Genomic DNA, 23994 nt, shown 5'->3' with positions numbered 1-23994 from the left:
AAAACAAAAACTTAACACTTATGTTAAACCTACACCATTCAAGATTATTAAAAAATAAATCCCTCATTTGGATGACTTAATGATCACCAAATTTTTTGAAAATTTGTAAAAATGATCTACTCATATAGCCCAACGAACTGAACGGTGAAAATTTAATTTTGTGATCGAAAAGTTCGTTAAATGATCTATCTCTAGAAATGAATAAAAAAAATGATCCATCATTAAAAGGGCCATATATATATATATATAAAGATTAACTAGTTAAGCTTGATTATGATATTGTTATGTGCTTGTAGTACTATATGGTTCCAAGCGACATTTTGCAAAAGAAAGATTCTCACACAAAGCTTTAGGTAGAGACTTGCACCCCCACCCCATGTGTTTTCGGGGTCCCCTCGATTGGCCCTTGCATATATTTTTGTTTGGTGCATAATTGGATCTTTGTCTTTGCTCTTGTTTCTTTCATTCCCACTTTGCATTTTTAATCCTAATTCTCTTTGCTTTGAGTCGAAGTCGATACTTGAGATAGAGCTAAGGGGTGCGTCCATGGCACAGCTCCACATTAGGTATAACCTTATATGTTATGCCAGGGCGGGGCTGCCCCAAATCCCACGTGATCGGGTGGTGTGCTTGGCCACAACTGGGATCGAAAGGATGGAGATCTGAGCTAGGGCATCATACTCCATTGTGAGATATATACAACTCTGGTGGGGCTGGAATCGATCCGACAGAGAGATTGGGGTTGGGACTTGATGAGTAGTCGTAGTTTCTCATAAGTTTTCAGAACAAACAACAATGGAAACGATGGAGGAGGAGGAGGAGGAGGAGGAGGAGGATGATGATGGTGCCCCAAGTGCATGTTACCCCCTCGTGGGTGTATCGTAATCGTCATTGGTACGTTTGTGCATGTTTTGACAAGAACCTGACAGCCACTTAGATATGTGTTATATAGAGCTAAGTGATGATCCATCGATCAACCTCCCTTACCACTATGCCAAACCATCAATTCCAATTCACTTTTTTTCTATGATGATGAACAACAAATTCATTCCGGAACGGAACAACGTACATGTACTATATTCCATGTCGATCGTGACCAATATATGTTGGATTTATGATATTTCTTTTTCTTTCATTGAGCAAAACAAACCCTACAAAAACCAACAACTTGTTTTTGCTTGTCCGACTTTATTTCTTGATCAATAATTTGAGCTAATTAACAGTACTGTAATGCTCTAACCTTTACAAAAATAGTAACTTTAAAAATAAATAAAAAAACGGGATTTGGAACTTAGCCTAGCTAGGAGGCTTAGCTTCACGCCCGATTTGAAATTTATTAATAAAAAAAAGAATTACAAAAATAGTAACATATACAAAGCATTAATTTGATTGTAGAAATGAATGCACATCGAATGAAGACGATCGAAGAGAGCCAGCTATCTATGTATATTTTTTTCTTATCTTATAACACAATGTAACAATTTGCGACTACTTATTCTGATCGAAAACTCTTTCGAGATCTTACAATCATGCATATATTATCAATTAAGCTTAATTACATATTTCGATAGCGCACATAACTTTCGACGGGTGTAACAAATTAATTAGTAATCTTGTGTCAATTAAGATTCAAATATTGAGACCAGATACGTTGTCGAATTAGTTTATTTTTTAATTATTGTATGGAAAATAATGATCGATAAGAGAAAACCCCACTCTCACGATTATTCAACACTTTTGAGCTATGCTTTTGAAAATTATTATATATAATTGATGTGTTTGGTGCATTTCTTAATCAGTCTAGCTATTTAGTAGTGCGTTGACGACAAGAGTACAACTCCACGAACAAAGCACAATAGTCAAAATGGCATAAACCAACAAGAGTACGTAAACACTATTATATCAAATCCACTACGTACATTCCTGTAATCACATGTATAATCTTAAACTAATAATTAAGAATGAAATTAAAACACTAAAATTTTTTTTTATGTAATACTTTTTAACCGTTCATAATAATTCTTATGTTTAATCACTATAAATCTAGATTATTTCCTCTAATCTTTACCATCCATGTATATATATAAAAAATGAAATTAAAACACAGATATGTTATCTTTCATTTCTCTAATAACATGAAGCCCATGATTCTCCAAATCGCAAAGCAACATCGAAGCATACATGCATGTTACTAATTAAACTTACCTAGTGAAACTAATCATATACTAATCAGATTAGGTAATCAAGCAGAGATCTCATATCACTATTATTCCTATCCATTACATAACAAAACCCTAATAGAAATTGATTTCATCAATATAGTATATGATCGATACTAATTTCTATTGCTTTGTTAAGATTGCTAGCATGTGTTGGATGCCTCCTAACCTTACCAACTCACATGCTCTTCACCCATTTAAGCTTTACTTAATATCCCTATAATTAACCAATTACAACTCTCATCAGATCGTATATAATCTTTATTACTTGCGATTCTCTTTGTATATATATTATTCAAGGATATTGATCCAGGTGATGATGCCAGAAATTAAAGCAGGATCTTGGATTACGAAAACAAGTTCTTTATTCTAAACCCTAATTTCTACGTACCAAAGTCCAAACTTTACTAACTAGCTTAGCGTAGCACCAAAGACTTCAGAGATTTCGGGAACAATGCTATAACTCTATAATGTGTAGAAGAAAAAGATGAACTAAGGTCACAGTCGTAGATTTGATCGAATATGACAAGAATTGCAGAATCCAAACAACTATTTATAGTCGTAAAATATTTTACAACTACTGCTACTACTCCCTCGATGAGGTAATAGGTTTTACCTTGATCGACGACATCTGGGGTAAGAAGTCAAAGTTCATGTTGTTAAAGTACTACTACTGGACATTAGTGTCTAGGGTTAGATTCAACTGATTCATCCATTTTGTTGCTATCTGTGGAAATATTGACACAGTTCCACAGTGAATTCAGGACTGTCGCATCCAATTATATAACAACAAATCATGTAATTGATTGGACTGGTGTAATTTGGTGGTGATTATATTTGTATGTTGCAAATAGCATTCATGGATCACATCTAGAATATATAGTTTTCTCCTAATCCAGGCAAAACAATTGCAACGTTCCAAAGAGTGAGACCAACAAGAAATGAAAAAATAGTAGTCGATTGTTAATTATAACTTCACTCTCTCTCGTTGGTCATATTCTGATTATTCACTGTCATATATCGATATGTTAAACTATCAATTAGTTTGAAGACTAATACATATAGTAAAGAACAACCGCACACATGTTGATACATGTTTTAATAGTCACACAGTGTTATTGTGCGCGGTTGTTGTTTACTATTGTTGTTGTATAACATGTTGAGGGGATGTAGCATCGGGGACTGTATAGGATTCCATATACTTTACGATAAATTAGTCTTGTTGCTCGATTCGAGGGATTTCATGTACGTCAATGCTCTGCTTGCTAATATGGATTGCTTGTTGAAATCGTTTTGAACAATAACAACAGAAAACCCAATATTGGAACAAATAAAATGGATGGAACTGGTTTTGGATATAGATGTAGGCGTGTAGCTAAGCACAACTCAATTATTGGTAGAGACACAACCTCGACTAACCGAGGTTTGGAGAGCCCATCTGGTTACCAATTTGTAGTAGTTGGTTCCCATTATAGTGCGCGAAAGGATTATTTAACAACTCTCGGCTCTTCCATTTGTAGCCCATTGTTTGCACAACACAACATGGAACATTCTAAATGATCTATAATATATTCGGGAACTTTAGAGATTTGTCACACATATATGCCTTAAAAAGCTTAATAACAACCGTGCATGTTCATATATATATAATAGGCTACCTCCAAATACCTTAATGCTTTGCAGCCCTGCATCCCACAAAACCCACCAAGTACACAATAGACGCCTCCATCATTTTCTGAATTCTATATATCCGCTAAAAAAAATGTTCATCATTTGAAGCAACACAACATAGATACATATTGGGGTTTTTGTTTTTGGAGTATTTGTTTCCACAATAACGTTTTTCTCAATATTTCTGAATGTTTTCTCCAACACACATTTCTTTCTTCATTTATGGGATCTACGCAAGTTTGTTCATTTTTGATTAATGGAGGTATATTTTTTGTTGGAAAAATGTGGCCTAGATTAGAGTAATTTGAAATCCAACATCAGAAACATGAAGAGTTATCATTGATTTATAAAGAATGGTACCACACACACTAATGTCGAGATTTTTTGTGTTATAACCCCATACTTGTTTCGTATCCGAGTGGTTAAACTGAGGATAATATCGGTATTTATGTGTGTGGGACCCTCGGGGCCCATCAACCACTTCCGCATAACACTTTCTACTCCCTAAAACTGTCATTTCCGAGAGTGATCTTCACCGATGAACTATAAACTCTACAATAGCAAAATGTGTATTTTGTTTTTCAGAACTTTGGGCCACGTATCTTTCAAGCCTGCTAGACGTCCCAGGCCCATATATTAAATTTAGTTAACATATAAACTGTGTTGTTAGATACCAGTACTCCGTTGTAGTCTAGTTGGTCAGGATATTCGGCTCTCACCCGAAAGACCCGGGTTCAAGTCCCGGCAACGGAATATGTATGTATTTTTTTATCATTTTGTTTCTCCCAGCATATAATGAAATATGAATACCTGTAACCACAGTGGCACAATATGTTTTCTAATGATCTGTAAGGCATCCTACTTCGCCTAATTTGATGTGTGAAAATTGCCTAGTGTTTTCGAGAAATCTGGATTTTGATTGCCTTCGAATACTACAGATCTTTTGATAAGCTTATTGATATGATAAATTACAATGCTTCCTTCTATACCTTGCAGGGTGTAGTTGATCCTGGCTGCAAGCAAGCAAGCAAGAACAACAATGATCAGAGTTCATATCTTCATGAACATATTTTTTGCTTCCAAAAACTCAATTAGGCCAGATGATGAAATGGAATACGAGGAAGTATCATGATTCATAGCTTACCACACATGCATGGACATCATTACATCCACATATGAGTTCTCCATTGAGAGTGTCTGTAGCTTGAAACGATCCTCCCCCTGCACTCCTCTGCATCACAAATCCAACAGATATGTAAATTACAGTTACATTATCGATTGAATAATTCCGGTGGTTAATCACTAAACCAAGAGAACAAGCTAGCTAGTGTGTGAGTTACCTTGTAAAAATCGACGGCAACAAAATTAGCCCATCGGTTTCCAGCAGCAGTATAACAAGTGTTAAGCATGCTAACCAAATCCTCAGAATTGAATTTACAAGAGAGCTGCTTAATGGGGACTGTCCCAAAATAGTTAACCAACACCAATGATTTAGTCTTGTCATTTAGAGGCGACGATTCACCTCTATTTGAACAGCTTCCCGCTTTCATTCCATCATTCCCATCTGCAAAATTTGGTGCTCTCGAATAAGTTTAGAGACAAAAATGACACAACATTACTGTACCAAAAAAAGAAGATCCTAAGTTGCGTAATTCAGTTGGTTCTTACACTGGTTTTCAACCATGTAGTTCCACTGGTATGCAATCCCTTCAGATTGTTCCTTCTCTTGTTTTGAAGTGAATACAAGTAGCCTTTGGTTCTTGGCAACCATATCGCTAACCAGCGGCCAGTCCTGACCACTTTTGGGCATGTTTGATACCGGAAACCAGTATTTCATCAATCCTGCAGCTTTGAAAACGTTTGTCAATCCGTTTGGAGCTTCAACATAGTCCTCTAATATCAATGTCACGATTTCTCCTGGGTTTGCTGATAAAAATGCTTGGATTTCGTTCAATGTATCTAGAGCCGGCTCCTGCAAATTTGAGATGATAAGTAACACATATTGGCAACATCCGTAGTGAAATAAGGAAGTTGGTGCTTACAAATGCAGTGTAGTCATGGCATTTTCCTTTGAAGGAATGGCACAACCAGACACCATCATCAAAGTCATAGGTATCAAGCATTAGGGCTCGAACTCCATTGTTCAGTTGTTGAGTGACAGTGTCTTCTTGATTTGTGAAGGTAACACGAGGGATTCCAGTATGAGATGGCTCTCCATCGATAGCATAAGCATTGTGGGTTGTCAAAAATGCATATTTGTTGAATGGCAGAGAATTATTCTGTAGAAATAAGCAAATGCTACTTCAACTCAAATATTACATGTATCAACACTATGTATTGATATAAGTCATAATTACGCATTTACCTTTTATCTTAATGAAAAATCTGTTCTAGGGTCTCTTCCCATATTCTCAATGAACAAAAAGTTAGAAACTCTTAAATAAGAATGGTCTAACAAATATGCGTGTAACTCATCGCTATTCTACCGTCTAAGTTCACAATTTTAAAGGACGATAGAGTAAGGTGTATTGCACTATAAATATGAGGTAACTTGGTTGTTAAATATACTAATTATGAAATCTAATCGGTAGGTTATAAGTGCTAGCTACTTGAAATAGTGAAAACTGCTCACCCAAGATTTTGAGTCCATATTTGACACAGCCTATATATGACGAGAAGTCCTTATGGTTCTGCCCAATTTATATCTACTGGTGGACACTAGCCTCTAACAGTAAGTAGCTCCTTTCATTTTGATCACTTTGATGGGAAATTGTCATGGAGATCGAGTTGGAAACTAGACAAAGACAAAAGGTGCACGCGTGACTCACTGAGTCGTGAGTTTGTGTCTGTAAAAAAAGCGTGACGTACCAAAAGCTGGAATTGGTTGGTGGTGGTTGATCTCACACATTTGGAGCCGGAATACTCCAAAGCGCAACCGAAACAGTAAAGCCCCGCCTCACAATCTCCGTCCACCGAGCACGGATCTAAGAGCTACACGCACAAACCAAGTTATATCCTTTGCAATACTCTCATTATCATTGATACCAACAAGAAGAATAAGAAGATTAGGGAGGCAAAAACCTTGCACTGTCCATCGGAGCAAGCCATGACAATACATGAAAACGCAGCAAGAGCCATAACCAGAACTGGAACCAGAAGGAAGCTGTGCCGAGTCGTCTTCATGTTAGAAGTAAAATGATAGGGAGTGGCTAGCCGGGTTTTGAGTTTTGAAACGGCTACTGAACTTGGGTTTCTCAGTTTTCGATGAGGCTGAGAAAACGAAGGAGCTAGCCGTACTGGTCTGCAGAGGTTTATATGAAGGTGACAAATATATGAAATGGGAGCTAGCTAGGGAGAATCCATATCAAGTGTATGTATTTATCCATAAATGCTTTAAGCTAAATGAGGAGTCAAATTAAACCCAACAAATAATGGTAAACGAAGGGATGCTTAGATGATCCACATACGATGACAACATTAGTGTCGAAGACGTTTAGAAGACGAAGGAGATGATTAAACAAGAATGTTAATCAATAGTTTTTGATTTTGGCCATGAGGGAATCAATGGAATCGTCACGGAACATCCATAGCTCACTGCTCATCATTAATATTTGTTTTTGAGTTGTAAAGAAAAACCATTTTTCATTTTCGAAAAATGGATTCATGATGAATCCAACTTTTTCTTTCTTTGTCTAAATCCAATTGATGAGGATATCCTATTTTTCTTTACCATTTCTAAAATGGATTGCCTATATTAAATGAGGATATACATAAAGCCCAACAAAAAACTGCAAAAAACCAAACCCTCTTGATTAATTTCATTGCAAGTACATACGTAATTTTGATACCCATGGAATAATTAATCTGGCCTCTCCTTCCTCGTGTAACTCTACTCCCTCAATGTGTTTAAATCCTGAAGGAAAAGACTGGGTTCAAGACTTCAAGCATAGCATGAAACTATTTACAGAGAATAGAGAACGTAAGATAGCTAGGGTGTGTTCAATATGGTATGCACTGGTTAAGCTTTGTACAAATTTGACCCAAACTTAGGATCCGGCTTCTCTGTTTGGATTTGTTTGGATGAACTATAACCATTAGATGAAATAAGGATAACATAAAAATGACATGGTGGTTTTAGATTGTACTCAATCTAATGGTTAGATGTCATTCAAATAAATCCAAATAACATAAATCTAAGTAGAGAAGTCAAATTCTTTGAGAATAACTAGACTCTTATTTTTTCTTGTCTAACGTCGTATTTCCGTCTATTTTCTGAAAATTATCAGTAGAAGCCCAAAGGCTAGAAATACAAACAAGCCCAGGTCTCGTAATGTAAATGACAAGGTTCTTTGAGATTGACCCCAACCCGACCAATGGCATGTCACAAGCACAAGGCAAAGGTAAAGAGAAGAGCTGCCGAAACAACAATTCAACAAGACTGAAAGATGCAGCAGAGAAATTACTGAATTAGGTGTGTGTTCTTCCTTAGGTTGATAGGAGAATATGCAGCGGAAATTGCTCTTCTTATGAGTCCCAAACCCATATTGTAAACCGTACTGAAAATTAGAATTGAATGTGACTGAGTTGCAGTGAAAAAAGGAATACGAGTAAGATCGAGACCAATGAGTGCATGCATGACCCATTCTTATTATATATTCATGACAGAAACAAAAATGGAAGAAACATACATGTAGATGGCCACTTGTTAAATTTCATCAAGAGGCCCAAGATATAGAACTACAAACGCAAAAACTAGATATAAAACCTGTAAAGTGTAAACTAAACTAAATTGATATTATTCCATGTTCGATCGTTGGCATAATGAGTCTGCATGGATCGTGATCATTTATCTTCTTGAGAATGAGAGAAGAAGTGGTTGATGGTAGGCATGACCTCCGGCCGGCGGGTTCGGAGGTACTTCCGGAGGCCATGTTCGGCATACCTCTCTCCCTCTTCTTCGTTATCCAGCACCGCCATTCTCCGGTGAGCTTTGTTCACTCTGCAACACCAATCACCATAGAAATGAAAGCAGATGATCAATACTCCTCCTCCTCACCGATCATCAACATCACCACAGTAATTCATATATGAAATGATCAAATATATGGTACTACCTGACATCCGGGTTGAGGATTACATTCCTTGTAAGCTGAAATACGCACAAACTTGTCACAAATGTCATCGCAGCCATTAGCGGGTAAACCTGTATATATATAGTTCATCAAATTTATATATCATATATATCACACAAAAAATAAAAAATATACATACATATATACATGTATATAGATTGCTCACCTCAGGCCTAATCCAACGCCCCATCACAATGCTCTTGTCTTTGGCTTTGGAACAAAAGTTGGTACCTCTAGTGCTTCTTAACGTGAGCAAACTTCTATCTTTTTCACTGTTTGGGATGAACTTCTGTGTGCCCCTAGTGTCGGTATATATAGTGTTTCGTTGGATTGGAGCAAACCCAACGAGGAAAAGGTCCTAAATGGAAGTATTTGTTCTATAAAATCATATTACTGTGGGCAGCATTGTTTTTGACTTTACAGAAAACCAGCGGCTCGGCCTCTGGGTTTTCTCGTTTAAATTTTCCAGATTTCCAGTTTGAAAATCAGGCAAAGTCCAATAGGCCACTGGTGTTTGACCACTATGGCTCTTGACCCTAGCTATCACTAGAATGTTCCAAGCAACCTCAAAAGAATAGCAAAGGTTTTCAGTATCTTGGAAAATTAAATTACGAAAATTAGTTCGATTTATACTAATTTCTTGACTTGGTCCCTTCATGTGGATAAGGATATGGTAAATTAAAATTAAACCTATGTTTTCACTACACCACCAAAGCCAGGCTGTTGCTTCATTTCTTGAGGACATGCAGCATCACAGATATTGCAATAATCCAACGGCCTAAATACAAAAACCTCAATTTCCAATTTCCAACCAAACCAAAATATATAAAAAGAGTAGAAAAGTTCAAAAATTGCCACCAAGTATATATATAGAAAACGATCGAAGTTTTCGGCCCTGTATTCCGATAAAGAAGGTCGGAATCATAGATTGCTTTCAGAGTCAGAATGTCGAATAACACTGACTTGAGATTAGAATGAAAAACAAACAGGGTAAACTTTAAGCATCATGATAATAATGCTCTCTCACTTGGTCTCGTGAAGCTTCATGCCTGCTACCTAGCTTGAGTAGCTCTCTCCCTCATGCACGTACTAATGGCGACCATATCGTCATTCTTCAACAGGTCCTTGTCTTTCTTCAACTATAATCCATAATCCAACACAGAACACAAGTAGAATCTGAAAATTCATGTACAGATGGATCTATATGAAACTTATATAATCAGTCACAGACAAGTTGCTCAATAATTGTTTGATCATGCATGCATTACCTAAGCATCACCACGAACCCGATGGCCGTACGGACCGCCATCTTTGTGAATTCTTTCCGGTCGGGCCGGTTTGTGGCAGCGCTTGACCAGGCGAACGTTTTCCTCGGAGAATTTTCTCTGAGGCTCAAACACGTACTGAATCAAGGATATATTTGTTCAAGTTATTCTGGATTTCAAGGCCAAGAAATGAGAAGAATAAATTGTGTTTGTTAATTTTTTTTTTTATGCTTTTGCCACACTACCATTAATTTGATGCTAAGTTGCACCTAATCTTCTACAGAAGAACAATGGTCTGGACCAATTGAGACCTTTTCATACACAAGGAACTGTAGAGATTTTCTTTGATGTACTTGTTCATGGGTTGGTCATGATTTTGATGGAGGGCCCAAATCATGAGGTGGCCTTAGACTCTGGAAAAAAAAAGGTACAATTTTAGTGCTGAAGCAATCCAGTTCTGTTAGATTCAAAAGTTGTTGAGTCGAGTAGTCTTTCTATCAGAAAAGGACTAATTACTTGTCCCTACTTTGCTTCCATGAAACTCATGCTTCAAACTTAAATCATGGGAACCTGAACATAGTTCTAGATGACCTTGGAACGTTATCAGTTGGAAGCTGTCTTAAAAAATGATCAGTATGATCAGAAATCATAAAATCAATCAGAAATATAAGCATGTGTGTTTTCACAAGGCCTTGATATATTTAGCTATCTAGTTTCTTAGCTTGTACCGCCAAACTCATTACCTGTCAACTTCATTCCACATATTTTATGTCTGGTTTCACTTAGCAGTTGCTTTAAGATTTGGAAATCCAAACAGAAGTTTCCAAATGAGAATGACATGGGAGAACTTTGAAGATGTTATAAGGGTCCAACAACTATTTGGTAACCGTATAGAAAAGCTAACAAAGACATTAGCTCTACAAAAGAAAGCTCGTATTCGATCCTTTACATCTTCAGCTTAGCAAATTTGCATGAGCATTCCATCCTAATTCAGTAACCATCGAGTTAATAGTTAGTCTTTGGGCCTAGATATGAGGTTTTTTGTGTCAGCTCTATTTCTTCTGGTCATTTTTTCATATGCAGGTAACTCTTACTCATTAGACTTCCGTTACATTATATCAGAAAAGTCATGCCTTCTATGCTTTGTTATGAATGCTTTTGTTTGTGTTTTTTGAATCGATGCAGCTGCATATGACCCCCTGGATCCAAATGGAAACATAACTATAAGATGGGACATAATGTCTTGGACACCAGATGGCTATGTGGTCAGTACACATCAATTTCTCTCACAAAAGTTGTCTTCTCACAAATTGCCATATATCTGTTAGCATTGCATAGTGATATTGTATCAGTGAATGTGCTGTAAACAGAACACTATGTATTTTACAGGCAACTGTAACCATAAACAACTTCCAAATGTATCGGCACATAATGAGCCCCGGGTGGACATTAGGTTGGACATGGGCTAAAAAAGAAGTGATATGGTCTGCGGTGGGAGCGCAAACCACCGAGCAAGGTGACTGCTCCAAGTTCAAAGGGAACATACCTCATTGTTGCAAGAAAACCCCCACAGTTGTGGACTTGCTTCCTGGTGTGCCATACAACCAACAATACCAAAACTGTTGCAAAGGTGGAGTAGTGGGTGCTTGGGGCCAAGATCCTTCAGCTTCTGTCTCGGCATTCCAGCTGAGTGTTGGAATGGCTGGTACTTCAAACAAGACGGTAAAACTTCCCAAGAACTTCACTTTGCTAGGACCAGGTCCAGGGTACACTTGTGGCAAGGCTAAAATTGTGCCTTCCACCATCTTTTTCTCACCTGATCATCGTCGTAAGACTCAAGCTCTCAGTAAGTTCCTCTGCCTCAGAAGTCAGAAGATCTAATTTTCATTGGTGCTTCTTTTACAATGTTTTCTGATATGTAGCATATTTTGTGCAGTGACATGGAATGTGACATGTACTTATTCACAGCTTCTGGCCAGGAAAAACCCAAGTTGTTGTGTATCACTCTCGTCTTTCTACAACGAAACAATTGTTCCTTGCCCAACTTGTTCTTGTGGTTGCCATAACAAGGACACTTGTGTCAAGTAAGTCACCCTCTTTTCATTGTTTGAAAGATATAACTTGTGTAATTGTGCAAAGATATGCAGGCACCTAAATCACATGATTAATGATGGTATTGCAGAAGCAACTCAAAACTTTTGAGCATGGTGGGAGTTAACACTCCAAAGAAAGACAATGCCCCTCTCTTGCAGTGCACACACCACATGTGCCCTGTAAGGATTCACTGGCATGTAAAAGTGAATTACAAGGAGTACTGGCGTGTGAAGGTTACGGTTACAAACTTTAACTATCGGATGAACTACACACTTTGGACTCTGGTTGTTCAGCATCCTAATCTCAACAATGTCACACAAGTTTACAGCTTTGATTACAAGCCTCTTGTTCCATATGAGTCCATAAGTAAGTTCCACCATTCACTTCTCTTAATCTTTTCGCAGTCTTAAGTTCAATGTTCAAACTGCTAGACTAACACAATTTCAATGTCACATATGCAGATGATACTGGTATGTTCTATGGATTGAAATACTTCAATGACCAATTAATGGAAGCCGGGCCATTTGGGAATGTTCAGTCAGAGATTCTTCTTAAGAAGGACATAAACACATTCACTTTCAAGGAGGGGTGGGCATTTCCTCGCAAAGTTTACTTCAATGGTGATGAGTGCCAGATGCCTCCACCTGATACATACCCATTTCTGCCTAATTCTGCCCCCCATCAGAATCTATATTCTTTCTCAGCATTGGTTTCCATATTAATTTTCTTGTTGATAGCTATTTGGTGATTTGGGTACATAGAGTTTTGGACTGTGATTTGATTACATAGATTTGGAAGCTTAAGGATGTTTTGACACAGACAATGATGAAACACAAGTACTAAAAGTTCCAACAAACATGACTTACTGATATGTATAGAGAATTTGAAGTTTTGAACAAGTCTGGTATGGAAATTTCTGTGTTCCTTTATTTATAATATTAATTAATTTAGCCTCACCACTTTGAAGAATAAATCTAATACATATAGAACATATGGCCTCTAATGGCTAGGAAAAACACATATCATGGGGCTGCAGAATAGTAAAAATAACACATCTTCCTTTTCTTTGACCCAAAAACACAAAAAGGTAGCAATTTTAGAGCACATAACATGAAAATTTAAGGAATCTATCAGCTCATATGAATCATGAGAACAACAGAGAGAATAAGAGCAATATGTATCCATAATATCATCAGATCCAAATCCTTCTTCTTCATTTTTTCGTCTTTCCACCATATATTCAAATCCTTCTGAAACATTGTAGCTGATATACAATCACAATTACAACATAGAAGGGTAAATCTACAATCAGCAGAGTTGCTACATAAATCTATACATCAGAACAGCTAAGGTGCACCCTTAAGTAGTCCAAAAATGACCATCAGCTGCACACTTGCTTACGTCCAATTTCATTGTGGAAGCTCTTCATGTAAATGCACATCTTTAAGTGGCCTTTGTGAATTCAAGGTCAAACTAATCCCTTTTAAAATCTTAGATTTGAAGCATTTGCGAGTAGAGTCTAAGCATAAGCATATGTGAATGCAAATGTTGATACTGAAATCATGATCACAGTAAGCAGAGAAACATACTGCCGGAAACCAGCATTTGGCAAATGTGGAAAGGCATCTGGAGGTGGCATTACACAAGTATCACCATTGAAATAGATCCTTCTAGGGAACGCCCATCCCTTGTCAAAAGTGAAGGTGGCTGGATTCTTCCGGAAAAGCAGCTCCGACTGCACATTACCGAGAGGCCCAGATTGCACCAGCATATCGTTGAAGAACTTGATTCCCCATAGCATTACAGTATCATCTATCAGAAAAGACAACAAATTATTAATTCCCAACTTCTTTTGTGTATAAACAAGGAAGATTAACATGTGCAAATTTTCTAGAAAATCATGAAAACTTCCACTACCAGCTAAACATTATTGCAACAAATGTGAAACAAGAAAGCAATAGTAAGTGAGGATAACATACTTATGGTTCCATACGGAGTCAAGGACTTTGCATTGAAGCTGAACACTTCAGTCAGATTGTCAAAATTTGGATGTTGGACAACCAAGTTCCAATCTGAATAGTTCCTCCTGTAATCAAAGTTTGTAATTGTAATCTTCACTCTCCAGTATTCCTTGTAATTCTGCTTGATGTGCCAATGAACTCTAATCGGGCACATATGGCTAGTACATCTAACCAATGGTGAATTCTTATCAGCAGCTGATACAACTGAAGCCAAATAAGGAGACTCTGGCCTGCAAATTCACAGCAAAAAAAATCGTATTCAGGAGAATACAAGTAATAAATTCATCCTTGAAATAAGGAAGAAGTTAATAAAAAAGTTGATGGTTGAGAGAGCTCACACTACACAGCTTCCAGGATGAGTTATGTTGTTTTGGCAGCCACACGAACATGTTGGGCAGGGAACTACTGTGTCATTGTAGAAGGAAGACAGTGAGACACAGCAAGGAGGAGCTCTCTGAGCCAGGAACTGTGAATATGTGCATGTCACATTCCATGTCACTGCCACCAAAGAGTGAAGGTTAAACCAAAAAATACTTCTTAGCAGAAGTACTTGTATTTCAAGAGATTTACAAAACAGTCATCAACTTACTCATGGCTTGAGAGACTCTTCTTTTATCAGCAGTAAAGAATTTAGTTGGTTTGACAACTTTTGCAACACCACAAGTGTACCCCGGCCCAGGTCCCATTAAGGTATAGTTTTTCGGAAGCCTAACTGTCTTGTTGGTGGTTCCAGATCTACCTACACTTAGTTGAAAAGAAGCTGCAGCATTGGATGGATCCTGCATCCATGAGCTCAGCACTCCCCCTTTACAACAATTGGAATACTGCTGATTGTATGGAGTTCCAGGGAGTAGATCAACAATGGTTGGGGTCTTTTTGCAGCAATGTGGCGGCGTTGGCTTAAATTTTGAACAATCTCCTTGCTCGGTGGCTTGTCCTCCCACCATGTTCCAAATTACCTCCTTCTTTGCCCATGTCCATCCTACTGTCCAGCCTGGTGCTTGAATGTGTCTATACTGCTGGAAGTTAAAAAGCGTAACAACAGCCTGTTTGTACAAAATGAATGCTGATTACATATACTTTTCTATTATCTCGAATGCGAATGAATCCATGTCAAGACTCCTGATTAGGAACCGGCCATGTTGAACATGCAACCAATGTAAGAATATAGCATGATTAGCTAAGAACTCAAATAGTACTTACAACATAGCCATCAGGGGTCCAGCTTATAATATCCCATTTGATTGTGATGTTGCCATTAGGATCAAGCGGATCATATGCATCTGGAATCAAAGAGCAGGAAAAGAAACAGTGAACATCATGAGAATGTGAAACTTAAATGGGAAATTTTCACAAGATAAAATATGAAATTTTTGTTTTCATTAATTGTTCAAAAGCTGAATTAGGTTTGTATTTCAGTATGTACTTTTTGAAATGAGAACAAGAACTAAACCATCCTTCATGAATTTCTATTTGTGGCATGAAACAGAAGCCTGTCTCTAATGAACCAACAGACAGGAACAGAGGACCCTATCTTTTGTTTAACCTGAAATTAGCCCAAATTGGGCATAAAAATTCTGCTCTCCACTTTTGGAAAACAAGTTGACATTTATCACAGAAGTCAAATTTCAGGTTGAACTACTTTCAAGTTTTAACTCTGGCCTCTTGGCAAACTCTTGGGCACTAAGTGTGTGTATGTTTATAAGCAATGAAAGATTATGAGTTTAACAACACATTACTCCAACTATAATACAACACCAGAGTTCTGGAATTTCATTACCAGAAAAAGCAAAGGATGATGAAATTTTTGACCTCCTTGATACTCATTTGTCAAACTTAACACAAAACTTTCTGATACCCATTTCTGTTAACTAATCAGTACTATTATCTATAAAAATAGACTAGAATCACTAGATTACATATATGATATATGTAAAAGCATTGAAATTTTTGAGATGAACAACACATTCACTCCAAAAAAGGCTGGAACTTTCCAAAATCAAACAAACCACTTCCCCCATCTGTCAAACACTCAAACAAAATCAATACGCAAAGTAGCCAAAACCCAGGTGAAAACCATTGCTAAGAAATGAGACACATTTAGGCCACTACAGACTTTACAAGAAGAAACCCACTAACAGAACAGAGAAAAGCTGCATAAAGATTCATACTTCGGAAACATCGAATGAGGAAGAAGAAGAAGAAAACTGAACCAAACCTGTTGAGGTGAAGAAGCTGCAGAAACCAATCCCAAACAGCACAACAGTGACCAAACTGGTTAGCTTGGACAACAGAAATCCCATATTTTCTGCTAGAATATCTGTCTTCAACTTCTTGGGTGACACACAAACAAATGAATAGGAACACAAGGTGAAAAGAGAAACTTGGTACGCGGTAACGTGTGTATCACTCTGCAAGTCTGTATATGCAAATCCAAAAGAAAAAAAAGCTTCTGTACTGAAAATTATACAGCGCACCCGGGTGCGCTGCGCATCCGTCCATCTCCGTCGTTCATTTTAAAAAAATCAAAAGTCCGCGTCAAATAGACGGCGGAGATGGACGGGTGCGCTGAATACGCTCTCCTTGTGTACTTGTATATATGCCTGCCTAGCTAGTCAGTTAAAACTAAATATTGTATAGAAAACTTGCCTAAGAATATTATAATTTGAGTTTAAAATGCGATACAGTTGTGAAAGCCTGATCATCATGAGTCCATCACAATCAGGGGTTTAGATTTCAGCGTTTTCCCAATACAGGAAAAGGTTTTGGCACCATGAAAGCAATTTCAAAAAGTGTTTAGGTTGTATCTGGCAATTGGAATCATCTGGATTTTACTGCAGCCATGTTTGACTCTATTTCGTGTTTCTCACACAATTTAGAGTAACATAGTCTAACCACATGACAGTTTTAAGTATCTGGTATCAGTAGATGTATAAATCAGTAGACGTAGACTGATTTATACTTGTAACCTAATTCAAATAAGTATTTTTGATACGATCAAATATCAATATAGTAAAACTACAGAAATAAGAATTGACGTATTGATACATAAATGAACGATAGGCTTTCATCAATGTATCACAATTTCCAATCTCTACATGAGCTGACTATTCATATAAGATGAGCACTCAGCAAAGACATGGGAAGCTAGGTGTGGACCAGACTATAATAATATAAGGAATGATGATCCAGCCAATGTTGGTGTTGATTGATTCAAAATTAGCAGCTGATCTAATTGTAGCCTAGTGTAAAAGCCTTTCGAAGCAGTTAAAGGGATAGCTACAGATTATGCAATTTGTTTAGTTCTAATTAATCTTATGTGGTTTAGCAATTTAAACAATAAGGTCAAGGCATAGATTTGTTAATCTAAATGTTTAGGGAATACAAGACAAAGACCCTGCCCTAGATAGCACCCTATTTCTGTTTGGCATCTTACCTCAGTTGGCACCAAATTCTTGTTCAAATATAAATGTGCCAATGCATACACAGCTCATATAGCATGCCATGTTAGTTAATCTATGGTTGTGATTTATTCATGTTTAGGTCAAACACGAGAACTAGGCTACACGTTTTGCCTAATTCAGTACGTAACCTTCATACCAATACGAACTTGCACTATGATCGATGCAAACGATGTGCTTCATTTAGAGGAATCCTGGATTGTTGTATCAGACATTTTTTCCAAGCGAGACTGAAAATCTCTGGAATGAAATTTCTGAATCATATGAGATCAAGTCCTGAAAATGATCCTCCCTCCATTCCCACTATAAAATGGAGGAAGGCTAAACTATCCAGTAAAGATTTAGCTTGGGGCTGATATTCATTCCAAGCATCGCGGGGCAATATGGTATACCAAATTATTCAACAACTTACTTGGAAAGCTGATCCAAGAAAAAATGAATACACACTCAAAAGTAAACAAAATTTGTGTTTCAAAGTCTGAATTGGTGTAAATTGGCTTGTAATTTCACTAGAAAGCGGCAGGCTCCATCAATCTTTACTTGATGAATCAAAGAGAGATCTCTCTATCTCTCTCTCCTCTCCAAATCACTGGCTTGGGAGGGTATGGAGCTCTAGGTCAACTTGACTGACATACTATAGAACTTCATTTCATCAACTTGTGGCAGGGATAACTTCAGTCATATCTTCAGTCTTTTGACGCTTAGCGTTTTGTTCCTCATCATCTTCAGTCTTTTGTTCTTCCTGGTTAAGAATTTCATTCACAGCCTCTGGACCCAAGAGAGAAATGTGCTTGCTGGTGATTTGACGACCTGCCCTAAGTTTTGGACCCCAATGCCTTTCCGGGTTTGGAAGGAACCGAGCAACCTTCTTGATCTGTGCCTTGCTAAGAGACGCAACAGCTCGAGCAAAATTTGCCTGTCATAAGAGGAAACAGAAGCAAATTTCAGCGACATGCCATCTGTATCACGCACATACACACGGCCAAATGACCCATACAGCAAATAAGAACTTGCAAGAAAGATAAATGCCAAAATTATTCAAAAGCAGAAAATCATTAAGCGCAGAGAGAATCCGACATAGGGGTAAACATACTTGAAGAACAGGTTCCTTAGCAAGTATCACGCTTCCTGAATGTTCTGAAGATTGAGGTTTCACGGGATGATTCTTCACCTATACCAAAAAAAAAAAAAAAACATCCACAAGAGTGAACAAAACTAATCTCAGGGAAAGGTAGTGCAGTTAACAATACAGGAGTTGCAGGATGAACAATAGAAGCACAGTGGTCAATTACAGATTCGTTTAAAAAAAGTATTCATATGTATCAAACAAGAAACAAGCAAGAACTAAAGAGACTCTTACCCAGCAGCGCATTATGTCCCAAATGACATCCATAGGAGCATCTGACTTTAAGCCCAAAGGGTTTACATGAGTTCCAGATATACGATATCCTGCATTGATAACAGCAGAACGGAAAATAACTGCAGATGGGGAAGTGCACTTGAGGGTGGAACAGAGGCTGTGCAGACTCAGGAACAGAGGAACATCTGGCAATTCCTGCAACAATACAAACACATACTCAAACAACTGCTAGGACTTGCAACATTTAACCAGTGAATATAAGCACATATGGCTATCACAATTATTTTTTTTTTCTTTCAAAGAAAGTTATATTTCAAGTAGCATCTAAGTTTCACAATGGCATGACTAATTGATTTGTATAGGAAGAATACCAAAGCAAAGTACACACCTCTGAAATTGTTGTCAGTACAGCAGAGATGCGACCGTAAGCGGGATAACGATTCTTCATTGATTTCACATCTGATAGTATGGAAGTAACCCATTCTTGATCATGGATAGGAGCAGACCATATAGGCCCACCCATATTGAATTTCTTCCCACAATCAGTGCAATTTTGAGGAACAATGGGACCAAAACCCGGAAGATATCTCACGCTGGTGTTCTGAAAAACCATACAGATACCTTGTCAAAAAATTATTGCCACATAAATTTAAACTCAAAACAGGAGAGAAATCCCCTGATCCAAAGCTACAAGCCCTTTGATAATCATGTTAATTTCTGTTAAAAATCAAAGGGCGACTACACAGCCTCATCATTGAAGATATATGCAAAGAGCCCAAAGAAAATCTCTGATCTAAAGCTAAAAGCCCTTAGACAACCATGCAAATTTCTGTTAAAAATCAAAATGGCAACTACAGTACACACAAAGAGCTTTATCAGTGAAGATATATGAGGAGATGCTAAAGCAACAGAGACAAAATCATAATATGTGCTTATTTACCTTCTCAATTTTTCCAACACAACCTTTTAGCACGGGATTTGATGATTTTAATATCTTTTATACTAGGGAATCTAGTATCCTTATGAACTATACAGATAACTGTCCTATATATTAAACATTAACTTTCCAAACAGTCACGAGTAATAACTTTCTATTTAATTTTTGGGTGATCTTTACAAATATAACTCAGAAGTAAAACAGTTCAACCACAATATTTACATAAAGAGTGGAGTAAAAAGCAGGAGTATCAACATCAAGAAGGTCACATGCTAAGATAAAACATGCAACACACCTTAGTGACAGTCCTTCCAATAGGCTGCAGGTGAAAAGAATCACATCCAGTGCACTGATAAACATAGGAAAGCTTAAGCGGAGTATTCTTCATAGCACCTGCAGAGCTGCAATCAATTGTTTGAGTTGTTAGTCAACATAAAAAGAAAGTAATGTTACTTGCACAATGATATAACAAATATAATACAATAATGCCACCTACGAGTAGACTCGGACGAAAACACGAACATAAAAGTCCATCTGAACGGACAGCACAGGAACAATGTATCTCTTGTACCGATTTGCATGACTCTGCATAGTAGAAATTTGATATTAAATGCACTAGGAAATATGTAAGAATTCAATAATTGAAACCTATATATCAATCTAGCATTTTCAACTTAATGGAAAATTAATAACTGTGATCTACATCTTTTTAGAAAAACAATTGCTATGTAAATCAACCCCACATAATTAGAAAAGAAGTGAGCCAGATTGCTGCAACTAATAGGTATGGAAACGACAAGCTAAAAACTATATTATCTAGATAATTCCGATAGAAGTTACACTTCTGGCAAAACTATCAAAAAAAAAATTTAACAGTTTGCATATTCAAGGGAAAAGGTATAACGAAAAACATAATAATACCTCAATGCAGGCTAGGAGTATCCTCAGAGCCATTTCGTGGCAATATTTCCCTTTCAATGGATAGGAACCGTATCTGATACCACGAACAATGTTTGATTGATAAGTCCATGGAGCAGAATTAATGTTCAGTCAAAGTAGATAAGCATAAAGGTACGAGTGCTTACTTTGAATAGCAAACCTCCCCATTACCACCACATAGCACTGCCATATCCGTTGCGGTACACATGAGCATACCTCCATCAGCAACAGCTTGAATAGCAGAATCCAAGAAGACGGAGGGAGATCCATAAGGGTCAAGATCAACCTGAAACAATAACATATAAAGGTTAAGTTAGTTGCTCTTGTAAAAAATTGGTACCATTATAGTGCAAACCTGAAGCCTGAGGAACAGAGAAGTAAAATCCACCCAAGCAGTAAAAGTCCATTAAACTCTTATGTTCATTTATATTATTTCAAGTTCGGGTTATTGATAGCACTTGTTAGCCATATTCAGATAAACAATCTTAACAAATGCTTTGAAAAAAAATAAAAAATTATCATGTGTACCACGTCATATTCTTTTGGGTGGGTGAGCATATGCACACGAGCATCAACAAGATGTGATTCCACCTTTGAACACGCAACTGAACCATTGAACTTGATGTTTCTCCTACAAGCTTCAACTGATACTGCAGGAAGGCAAATAACGGTAGAGATGTAAAAGCTAAATCCAGCGAACCAATAGATATTTCTGTGCAAAATTATACTCATAGGGTGGATTTCATTTACAGCTACACAAATAACCAATTTACAATAGTGATCTGTATCTACATAGGAACTACAATCTCATCTACACTGTGGTACCATATATCTATTACTGCATTTCTTTGAATAACAAACAAATGAACCTCCTAAAAGGCCTTGAACCCCAAAAATGGCCATATACTAGTAAGATTAACAAACTGAGATTTTGACACTTACCTTTATCATTGTCTAGGGCCACAACTTGACCAATCCCTTCTACTTCACGAGCGTACCGAAGAGCTCTTAAGCCAGAAGCTGACAAGGCCTGTGAACCCAAATGAAACAAAATAAAACTGAGGATTTTTATCTTCCAAAATTAGGATTGCAGATACAAAAGAAACTAAGATTTATTAAATCAGAATTCCTGCAAGAACCTCAAGAACTCTTGGTGGCTTCAATTCCCCTCGTCCTTTGCCCTCTGTGGTCTTGCTTGGTTCTTCTGGAATGCTACATGGTTCATCTTGAGATATAACTTCTGACATTTCACAATCTCCATTGGCATTTCCATTAACAGCAGGCTCATCAGACACTTCTTCTACAACAGATTCTGACACATCTTTCTCAGAATCTGTCGGCACTATCTTCTTTTTCTTGGACAATCCATTAACAGCGGGCTCATTAGACACTTCTTCTTCAACAGATTCTGAAACATCTTTCTCAGAATCCGTCGGCACTATCTTCTTCTTCTTGGACAATCTCGCTTCATGCTCCTCTTGGCGTTTGGCTACAAATGCCCTCATAACAGCAATCGAGATGTCTCTATTGTTAACCTATAACAGAGCGCAACAACCGATGCCTTTCAAAGATGAAATCTCAAAGCCATTTCTCAAGAAAATCAACATATCGCAGAGCAGTCACTAGCTCTACTTATCACTTCATCATCTAATTAGACACTATTGTATTATTGATAAATAATGTGCTTGAGTGATCCTTTGCACCTGATTCGTAACTAACAACTATCATAGGCTTTCTTTATATCGAACTTGCACTCCATAACTTCAAAGTTCAAACAAAAGCCAACATACTCAGTCTAAATGATAACTAAATTAAGCAGATATAACTCAAAATACAATCTTTTATCAATTCAAGACTTCATATTTCTCTTCTCTTACTTTTCTACACTATTTTTCCAGAACCCAAATTCAATCTTTTCAAGAACAACAATGAAAACCAAGAACAACAAAGACCAACCCAATAAGCCAAAACAGAAAACCATCAAAAAGAAAATATCTTTCTGACCTGGGTCTTGTTGTAAAAGACTTGGTTTTTCGTATGCATGAGAATCTCAGCCTCTCCTTCCTTGATGACAATGAAATCACTGAGATCCGTCGCCATTGTTCCTTCACTTTCATACAAAAACAAGTTCTGGGTTTCTTCCCTTTTGCCTTGCTTTGGGTTGGGACTCAAAAAGGAGGAGGCTTTCTTTTCCGAATCGAAGCTGAGGTTCTGAATCAAAATGAGGGGTTTTGATATTGTAGGAGAAGAAGTGTCTGATATTATAAACCCTATCTTTGTAAACTGCTGCTGTTTTCTTCAAGCTTTTATTTTTTTTCTTTTCTTAAACCCTAATCTCGCACGAGTTGTCCTAATTTGGGCCGAGTGCTCAAAATCATTTGAATTAAATTCAGTTTACCTCTTTGAGGTTTGGGAGTAATTTCATGTTAATCTCTATACTTTTAATTTCATCAGTTTACCCTTCAAACTTTTGAATTTTCCTCAAACGTGACCAAATGTCCTATATTCTGTCTAAATCGGACGTTAATTGCTGATAATTTTAACCTTAACTGTGAGGCCAGGATCTAGAATTTGGGCAAATCGAATCTTATATGTCAAAATCGGACCTTAACTGCTGATAATTAAAAGTCAATTCAAACGGAATATGAGAATTTGGGCACGGCAGACAGAAATTGAAGAGTTCAAGGGGTAAACTGATGAAAATAAAAGTGTAGGGACTAACATGAAGTTACTCCTAAACCACAAGGGGGTAAACTGAATTTAATTCAAATCATTTTCTAGACAAAACTCGTGCGATTTTTACAAAATTATTATCGTTTGGTGAATTTTATTCATTCATCCCACTTCACCTTACAAATTTATTGTTAGAATCGTGAGGTGTCATAAAGAATTATT

The 23994-nt window shown here is 37.2% G+C and overlaps 5 protein-coding genes and 1 non-coding gene across 6 annotated transcripts; 2 read left to right on the top strand and 4 right to left on the bottom strand.

The window, feature by feature from the left end:
• The first annotated feature begins 4570 nt into the window (after positions 1-4570).
• On the top strand, positions 4571-4643 carry TRNAE-CUC. Its single transcript has one exon. It is a non-coding gene; the product is annotated as a tRNA-Glu (tRNA).
• Positions 4644-4786: 143 nt separating this feature from the next.
• LOC101313623 (PI-PLC X domain-containing protein At5g67130-like) lies at positions 4787-7216 on the bottom strand. The gene is made up of 7 exons (XM_004304162.1): positions 6972-7216; positions 6759-6881; positions 5933-6169; positions 5559-5862; positions 5231-5454; positions 5035-5121; positions 4787-4903 (listed from the first exon to the last, which is right to left on the bottom strand). The coding sequence occupies exons 1-7, from the start codon at positions 7071-7073 to the stop codon at positions 4874-4876; spliced, it is 1107 nt and encodes a 368-aa protein (XP_004304210.1). The 5' UTR covers positions 7074-7216; the 3' UTR covers positions 4787-4873.
• Positions 7217-8503: 1287 nt separating this feature from the next.
• Positions 8504-9614, bottom strand: LOC101313329. Its single transcript, XM_004304161.1, has 3 exons — positions 9189-9614; positions 9005-9093; positions 8504-8889 (listed from the first exon to the last, which is right to left on the bottom strand). The coding sequence occupies exons 1-3, from the start codon at positions 9210-9212 to the stop codon at positions 8733-8735; spliced, it is 270 nt and encodes an 89-aa protein (XP_004304209.1). The 5' UTR covers positions 9213-9614; the 3' UTR covers positions 8504-8732.
• Positions 9615-11213: 1599 nt separating this feature from the next.
• On the top strand, positions 11214-13274 carry LOC101313038 (COBRA-like protein 4-like). The gene is made up of 6 exons (XM_004304160.1): positions 11214-11370; positions 11473-11552; positions 11677-12133; positions 12224-12371; positions 12470-12747; positions 12843-13274. The coding sequence occupies exons 1-6, from the start codon at positions 11319-11321 to the stop codon at positions 13127-13129; spliced, it is 1302 nt and encodes a 433-aa protein (XP_004304208.1). The 5' UTR covers positions 11214-11318; the 3' UTR covers positions 13130-13274.
• A 289-nt stretch (positions 13275-13563) lies between these two features.
• LOC101312748 (protein COBRA-like) lies at positions 13564-16743 on the bottom strand. Its single transcript, XM_004304159.1, has 6 exons — positions 16621-16743; positions 15606-15685; positions 14992-15448; positions 14741-14900; positions 14361-14632; positions 13564-14193 (listed from the first exon to the last, which is right to left on the bottom strand). The coding sequence occupies exons 1-6, from the start codon at positions 16703-16705 to the stop codon at positions 13901-13903; spliced, it is 1347 nt and encodes a 448-aa protein (XP_004304207.1). The 5' UTR covers positions 16706-16743; the 3' UTR covers positions 13564-13900.
• A 1495-nt stretch (positions 16744-18238) lies between these two features.
• On the bottom strand, positions 18239-23429 carry LOC101312463 (probable tRNA (guanine(26)-N(2))-dimethyltransferase 1-like). The gene is made up of 12 exons (XM_004304158.1): positions 23104-23429; positions 22239-22634; positions 22042-22129; positions 21628-21749; positions 21246-21385; positions 21082-21154; positions 20657-20745; positions 20456-20561; positions 19612-19824; positions 19224-19418; positions 18957-19034; positions 18239-18779 (listed from the first exon to the last, which is right to left on the bottom strand). The coding sequence occupies exons 1-12, from the start codon at positions 23197-23199 to the stop codon at positions 18516-18518; spliced, it is 1860 nt and encodes a 619-aa protein (XP_004304206.1). The 5' UTR covers positions 23200-23429; the 3' UTR covers positions 18239-18515.
• Between the last annotated feature and the right edge of the window lie 565 nt (positions 23430-23994).

The sequence above is a fragment of the Fragaria vesca genome, linkage group LG6 (assembly GCF_000184155.1).
Source record: "Fragaria vesca subsp. vesca linkage group LG6, FraVesHawaii_1.0, whole genome shotgun sequence".
NCBI classification, from domain to species: Eukaryota; Viridiplantae; Streptophyta; class Magnoliopsida; order Rosales; family Rosaceae; genus Fragaria; species Fragaria vesca.
Note: the sequence above shows the minus strand (reverse complement) of the source record. Positions and strands in the feature narration are given on the sequence as shown.